At 35.1% G+C, this 8495-nt stretch overlaps 1 protein-coding gene across 1 annotated transcript in view; it reads right to left on the bottom strand.

The window, feature by feature from the left end:
• Positions 1-299: 299 nt before the first annotated feature.
• LOC148952021 (endonuclease/exonuclease/phosphatase family domain-containing protein 1-like) overlaps positions 300-8495 on the bottom strand; it is an 80540-nt gene continuing 72344 nt past the window's right edge. The window contains exon 9 of the mRNA XM_089089481.1: positions 300-3910. Coding sequence (XP_088945607.1) covers positions 3795-3910 — 116 coding nt within the window. The 3' untranslated portion in view covers positions 300-3794. The remainder of the gene's footprint in view (positions 3911-8495) is intronic.

The following is an 8495-nucleotide window of genomic DNA, read 5'->3' as shown; positions in this document are numbered from 1 at the left end:
TCAAATTTTCACAATCTGTGGGAGGGGCAGTTTCCCCTCCGACCAAGTCGACGCGACAATTTTCCACCTTATGTTCAGCAATTTATTCTTTACTCCCACCCTAGAAGTTTCAAGTCCATACTTCAATATAAGTGAAAAGTCGACAGTTTAAAACTGTCAATTCCCGAATTAAAGGTATCCCCCCCCGTATTGTCTGGAAAGACTTTCCCTCCTAAAATTAAAAAGTGTGGCATATAAAAGCGTTTTTTTCTTGTTTCTCACCCCCAGAAACAGAACTGATCCCCTCTCCACCCAGAGTTCTAAGTTTTTTTTGTTTTTTTTTTTTACTATAATTTGAAATTTTCTTCCGAACGGACACTCTTCTATCCTACGACTATTGGTTCGATATTACTAGCCCGAAAGAAAAAAGAAGTAAAAACGCATTCATGATCCTAGTTCCTGGGAAGAATACGAAAATTTGTGTTTTTGTACAAGAATAAAAAGTTTGTGTTTTGGTAGATAGTGGCTTAAAGCCTCCGATCAAGAGTTCTCAAACGTGTTGCCATTGCTGTTGTAATTTTTACCTAAAGCTCACTCTTTTTCAGGATTATTTTCCCCCTTGTTGAAAAGCGGTGTTAAACTCCCGCTTAAACGCTTGTTAAACGTAGATCCTATTGAAAAAAAAACTCATCTCAGCATGAGGCCAACAAGCTATGCTAGTTTCTTAGTTTTATTTACTTCGAGGATCGGCACTCCTTGAGCGCAATACTTGAAATACAAGTAACAGTCACTATACAATAAAATTATTAAAAGGCAATTTTTTTAAAGGCTAAAGTCTGGTAACCGACCATATTAAGCTTGAACTTACAATATAATCATGAAATCAAATTAACACTTGCAATTATTATGACTGTTGGATCCAACTCTGAACAATTTAATTTCTAGCTATGGGTATGACCCCATCTATGAGAATAAATATGTCCTGAAATCTCATTAAATAAAACTTCTTCTAAAAATTTAATTTTACAAAAATAATAACAACACAAAGATCAGTAGTTCATCAAAAGTATGACATAAGTTCCAACTAGCAAGGTAAAACTAAATATTACAATTAACCCTTCAACTACCTATATATTCTCTATTGCTAGGGGTACAAGACCCAAAACCTCCAGCGCCTGTGTGTGTCACTCGTAGAATTTTGTACCATATGAACAAAGCTCTGATTAGGGCCTGCTTCCGCCATCCAAATTGTTACTGAAAACTTTCTATTCGCTATTAAAAATTCGTGGGAACACATTTGTTAGCGAGGAATTTAAAAATGAGATTTTCGAATGTAAACAAAGATTTTAAAAAGCATTAAAACCTAAAAACAAGTACGGTACAAAAGACACGTATGTTGTTCATACTTGTACTCTTAATGCGCCAGTTTTATCCTTCGAAATTTTGAATCTCGCGCTCAAAATACATCAACAAAGCTTCCCATCAACTTTTCCAATTAAAAGAACATCCCTGACAATTATCAGTAAAAGTTTTCAGTAAAGATTTTACGATTTCATAAAATATTAAGAGCTTGCTGAAACAAACTCTTGGAAAGTATTATTAACATTCTTTTTGGTCTGAACGGCAGAAACAGACCTTGTATCACACAATCACTTCTAAGTTCAGAATTAGACTAACTTAAATTGAATTCACCCTTACAATATTTATCCTTTTGTTTCTTTATTGTATAAGATGAAACTATAGCTTTGAATACTTCATCCTACAAGGCAGTCCAGGTCCCTCGTTTGAGGTTGGAACGGCAGAATGACTCTAATCGTCTGATAAAGTTTGTTGCATTTATTCAAGTTACTGAGACTCTACGAGGACTATAATTTTATGTAATCTGTGCATAGCTTTTTCGTCTTATCTTTTCATAATTGCTATCTGTGCATATTCATATTACCAGTAGTTAATGCATTAAGCGGAAGAACAGATTAATTTTAACCTTAAAAGAAAGATAGTATCAAACATTCACTGGAGGCACAAAATAGGAATATAAATAGCTAATCTTGTACCTATGGCCCTGTGCACGTAGCTTATTGAAATAACACCAAATACAGTGAACACCTCGGGTTAAAATCATAAATCTTCGATAACATATAATTTGGATCCAGCAGTAACAACATCTTAAATCGGTTATAGTAATTGTTAATTTCTACCATAATATAAATTATAATATAAAATACCACGCATGTTGACACATCTTTGAAGAATAAGTCATGTAAAAAAAATATGAAGATTTTGTTTACAATTCTTTTTTATGTCCCCTCTCTTCCCCCCAAAAAATGTATAAAATGTTTCTTTTTTTGAAGGTTTTAAGAAACAAGCAGTTAAAATTTGAGTCTTATTTTGCAGGATAAACGTACTATCAAATAAATCAAAGTTGCCTTCAGGCTATTTAAGATATCAAATACAACTCCCTCATTTTTTTTTTAATTGGATTATTATTATTAAAAACAGTTAGAAAAAATGGTTTACATTCTTTGCAAAGATATATGTCGAACGAGAAAAAAAGTAAATTGCTATAGCTGATATTAGTCCTTTCTTACAGACTTATACCTATTACACTGTAAATATTGTGCAACTTGTTCTGTCGAAATTCCATTAAAATGAACAGTTTATTGTACAAAAATGAAAAGCCTTAAAGTTATGAGTATACCTTAATAATTTGAATAATTTTATATCGTCTTCTTGAACAAAATCCTCATGTCCCCCTCCCCTGCTCTAGTGTGAAACAAGGAGTTCCCTCATAAGCTGGATAAAGACTCATAGTCATAAGCTGAATAGTTAATCTCTCTATAAGCAGAATATAGTCTATAACTTACTTTTGTTACTAATCATAAACTCGCAAAATTAGAGATGCAGTAGTGCTCTGCTTTATGATGTCACAAGGATGCAATATGAATGTCGCAAAGACACGATATGAATGTCGCAAGATAGATTTGAGCTCCGAACTGAAACGCAGTTGCCACCACCTTCGCTTAAATATAAGGTACCCATCTTAAGAAGCATTGCTGTCCCAGGAGTTAAAGAATTGCCAAGACTAGTAACGCAAGTTCAAGTGATTGACAGCATCACAAATTTTGCTCTAAAATAATTAAGATATCGAACAGACCCATAACAACACAAAAATTCAATTAATGAAACTTATCTTTTGAATGTGTCAAATTAAAAACGAAGCATAAAATGGCTTCCGAGGATTCCCACTAAGTTCAGTTGGACTAAAAACATAGGCGCATTTATTATAGTATACTACGTAATATATGATATCCTACACACATCATTCGATTTTGAGTGTCCCGTAGGCTCTTGTGCGCATTGTGGCTCTTTACTCGCGTACAACGCTGATATTATTACATATATTTCCCAATTGCCTAGGTTATCTATTATCTATTCAGGTAGTCTAATAGTTCTATGCCTAAAAGTCACTTTTGTTGATTCTAACTCAAAAGCCATGAAAATGAATACTGCGCATTTTGTTTTGATTTTGGACATCGAAATTCAGCAGGTTGAATTTTGATCTTCTTAACGACCATCTAAAAAACCATGTTTGAGAATATTAAAAAACAGAAATTATTAGTATAGGAAGCACAGTGTCTTAAAAATCATAATGCTTGCATCACTCCTCAAATAATCAGATTTGGTAAGTTATTTGGGTAATTGGGTAAGTGTAAACCAACATGAAAACAAACAACTTGAAATAGTACAAATATTGCAAAAATAAAAACAGTATAATGCATTTGCCACAACCATAATTTGCAGAGTGAAAGAAGGACTTATGTTGAGGTAAAATCCGCCCACACAGGACAGTGACTTGAAGCTGGCCCATTCCATCTCCATCCAATCGGTATAGCCAAATGGGTTAATCCGTCTCGTAGAACTCCAGCGCTGCCTGAAATACGAACCACAATAAACAATTCTGTTTTCCACATAAAAAGTGGCTTGAAACAAATCAAAGGATACAGAATAAACGGAATTAAAACTATGCATTGCAAAAACCGTTATTGAACAAAAATATTTGATTTGAACATGAACAAAGGAAACCTGACGGGCAGAGATACAGAGAGAGACAGATATATATAGCAACAGGGCTGACCTAAGGCGAAAACTGTAAGTGGGCAAAACTGTACAGGCAAAAACTCACATTTATTTGTCCCTACCGAGGAGGGGAGGGTCTGGTGCACAAAAATTGAGATTTAAGGTCTAGAAACACAGATTTTTGTACTTTTACACCTTTTAGAACATTAAATTGATGTCTCTCAATTGTATTTATTATTGATTGACTAAGCAAGCTCAATACTGTTTTTTGGATCTTAAACAAATATTATGTTAAATGCACTAATAAAAGCTTCTGGAGATGGAGAAACCCGCTCGTCGCACAATTCGTCCCCTCTGATGTTACCTTGATCATTCCCAATTGATCAAAAGTGTCTGTCGATCGAGCAGTTTGTTCTGCAAAGTGTCTGTTGATCGAGTGTAGCTTGTAAAAATATCCAAATTTTGAAGCCTTCTCTATCTCTACCCTCATAGTAAAAATTTTTCTTCTTCCTCCTGATTTTTGTGGTTTTGAATTTCACTTCAACTTTCAGCTCTTTACCTAACTTTTTTGCTTTCACCAAACAAGATACAAACCAATTCTCCCGAAAGTCCGCTAAAAACCCTGAAATGGATTCCATTATATCTATAGCTTGAGGAAAGATTACCACCTTTGATTGTAACATCTTACTGGCCAAGTTAATTTGAAAGAGGACGTCATACCAGGTAGGGAAACTAAAAAACCGTAATCTTCAAGCGTTGTGCCTAAGAATTTTGATTCGCTCCCGATATCTTCAAACGAAGGATCACCATAAAAATCACAGAGAACTTAGTGAACTTCGATGATCTGATATCTCACTGATTTTAGTGAGTCGATTCGTGCCTTCATTGTGTTATAGAGAGCTCTTTCAATATTAATGGAGGCACAGTACAAGATTCTTCAGACCTCGAAGGCCTTAAGAGACAAGCTCGAGCGTTTGGCTCAAGACCTGAATAGAGTACACAAACGCTGGATATTTATTACTAATAAAAACGTTCTTGAATAAGATCAAACAACTTCCGAGAGAGCCATTTAGCCAAAAAAGTAAAATTAATATGTAAATTTCGTTTTAATTATTCATGTTGGTGAGCCGAAATCAAAACCTGCATTAATTTAAAAACTTTCAGAAATTAAATAAAAAAAAAGGTTTTTTTTAGCTGAAAGTAAGGAGCGACATTAAAACTTAAAACGAACAGAAATTATTCCGTATATGAAAGGGGCTGTCCTCTCCTTAACGCCTCACTCTTTACGCTAAAGTTTGACTCTTTCTCACAACTCTATTTTTTAGAACAATAAAAAACTTAAGCGTAAAGAGCGACGCATTGAGGAAGGGACAGCCCCTTTCACATACGGAATAATTTCTGTTCGTTTTTAAGTTTTAATGTCGCTCCTTACTTTCAGTTAAAAACCTTTGTTTTTTTTAAATACAATATTAAACCTAAATTACATCTCCATATCACTGACTTCCAAACAGTTTGTGGTAACAAACTTCTAAGAAAGAATGTTTCAGTGCCCCACTAGCGGCCGAGAAAAAAAGAAGAAACACTGCTCCCATGCTAAAAAGTGGTTTTCCTAGTTGCTCAAGATGGCGGACATCAATTCTCCTGACAGGGTGTTCGGCTACGATGATCCCAATGGGATGGTTTAGATTTATATTCGACACTCTTTTTTTTGGGAAGGGGGGGGGGGGTTCTGTCTATTTTTCGAAGTTTCCATTAATTTGTTTTTGGAATAAACCTTTGTAATTAACGATAACTAAATAATAGTTATCATTCTTGAATCAGCATTAAATGGCAATTCTTCCTCACTTGACATTTTTTTTTAAAACGTGTTTTAAATTTAGATTAATATCAGCTAGAGTTTGTGGCGGATTCTGCAACCATTATGTCATTTAGGTGAATTTGTACAATCACTCCTGAAGTTTTCTAGAAAAACATAACCTACTTTTGCAAGATTGAATAATACAACAGAAGCTCAATAAAATACAAATGGCAAATTAGGAAAAACTGGTGAACGTAAGTTCAGCAACAACTTCAATGTTACCGGTTGACAGCAACTAAATGACGTCACAAGATAAGTCTGCAATTTTTTAAATTCAGCTTTTCTTTTCATGATTGTGGCCAACAGGGCGGCGATAAAATATATTGGGTTTATATGAGATTTTCTCTTGGTCTCGCTCGCCACGATCGTAAAAGATAATTTTTAATCGAAAAGTCGTTCATAATCAGTCTATTTTTATCTTGAGCATCAAAAGCAGCAAGTATAATTTTTATCACCAAGATGTTTAACGTTTCTAACGTCATAATTACGTTAGCCACAGTTGGCAAATCTAATCGGAAAAGTAAACGAATTCATAACTTTCAGCAAAATTTAAAACTGCAAAAAATGTTCCCGTAACTCAAGAGTCCTTCGCATCTTTTTTTTTTTTTTAATTCCAGCAAAATTTTATTTTAAGATTTGGTCATAGCCAAAGATGAAAAGACGAGAGCTATTACGTTCAGGTTAATGGAAACAAATAAACCTGATGATGAATTCCGAAAAACTACATTATTATGCTTCACACGGAGATCTTTCTATGTGCAAGGAGTTAGTTTCATCCGGCGTTCTGGTAGACGCTTTAGACAGCTACAATAAAACAGCTCTTCACATTGCTTCATTCAATGGTCAATTTTTTGTAGCAAAATACCTTCTTGAAAACGGAGCAAGTCCAAACAATAAGGATAAACGTTTACGAACTGCGTTACACTGTGCTGCTGAAAATGGTCACCTCGAAATATGTAAGTTATTAGTTAAGTTTTCCGCAGACATCAATGCTGAGGACGAAGGAAAGAATACACCCCTTCACTTAAATATATATGTGAACCTGAATTATGATATAGTAAAGTATTTTCTAGAACATGGAGCAAATCCAAACTTAAAGAACTTGACCAAAAATTCAGCTTTACACTTAGCTGTTTGTTCAAGACGACTTGATATTTGTCAATTGTTAGTCTCATCAGGAGCAGATATTAACGTGTTAGATAATTGCGGTCATCTCCCATTATTTGATGCCATAAGGGTGGGAGACAGCGATATTGTGAGATATTTACTAGAAAATGGGGCTCATCCAAACGGTGTAATTGCAGATGTTACAACCGCTCTACATTTTGCAGTATCGAAAGGGAATGTGGAAATTTGTCAACTACTTTCCACTTTTGGTGCAGAAATGGATAGCTTAAATCACGAGGGGAAAACACCCTTGGAAAGTGCATTTAAGAGTTTAAATTATGAATTAGTTAAATCGTTTCTGAGACAAGATGGAAATACGAGAGTGACGAATATTAAAAACGAGCATTTTTCACTGTTTACTCAAGCCATTTTTTACAACGATGTAGAAATGGTAAAATATTTAAGTTCTGGTGATGTCTCAATGTCACAAGGTGAATTAACTGAACATTTAAACACGGCTATGGAGAACAATGCAGACGAGGTAATATGTAATTTACTCTTTAAGCAGAAGCATAATTATCGTGGTATTCCTTCGTTTAAGTCATAGGGTGGCAAATCTGCGTTTTCGGTTAAATTAAAAAAATTGGTACGAATTTATTTCCTCCCTCCAGTTTATCTTCCCAAACACTAAAATAACACTTTGATTGCAGGTTGGCAAATCAGCCGTTTAAATTAAATCTAGAAATTCAGTACAAAATTGCTCGCTTAAACACAGTATATACATATAGTACCGGGAGCCCGGCAGCTACGCCGCCAGGTCCCAGCACGGCTACGCGGCAGGTTTATATATATTGAACTTTTCAACTCCTGCTAGCTGGAAAATATTCGCTATCACAGGTCATCCTCCATTAAGCTCACCGTCCTTTATGAAGGCCCCATTGGTTTTCCTTGCAACAGGTTCAATGCCATCTTGATTGTCAACTTCATGTCACCAGCCTGGGGGAAGAGCGGACACGGATGATAGTAACCGGAAGTTTAAAAGGGGTTTTGAAGAAAAAAATTGTCAGGTGAGGAAAAATGCCGTCTGAAGCTCAATCGGGAACGTTAATTGTAATTTCGGCTAATCCTAATAGTACAAGTTTCTTGCGAAAACGAATTTACGGGGATTTCAAGAAGACTCTGAAACTTCTCAACACTAATGACGGGGTCGAAGTAACAACTACGAATAATCAAAGTCGAACTCCCCCCTCCCCCTATAGAAGAAGACTTACAGTCCTTCACCTTGAACAACTTGGAAAATCTCTTTTTCGTAAGGGAAGCGGTGATATGTCTGCTTTTTTTCTTTTTTTTTTCACTATAGGTGATCGTACCAAACCAGAGGTTGTAGAATCTTGGGAGGGGGCTCATTTGAAAGGAAATTACCACATCTACAGCTTTTTTATTAATAAAAGACAAAATTTAAATAAAATGCAAT

This window comes from Artemia sp. Qi Xiang Cuo, chromosome 5, assembly GCF_049724085.1.
Source record: "Artemia sp. Qi Xiang Cuo chromosome 5, ASM4972408v1, whole genome shotgun sequence".
Classification (NCBI taxonomy): domain Eukaryota; kingdom Metazoa; phylum Arthropoda; class Branchiopoda; order Anostraca; family Artemiidae; genus Artemia; species Artemia sp. Qi Xiang Cuo.
This window is presented reverse-complemented; position numbering and strand designations above follow the sequence as displayed.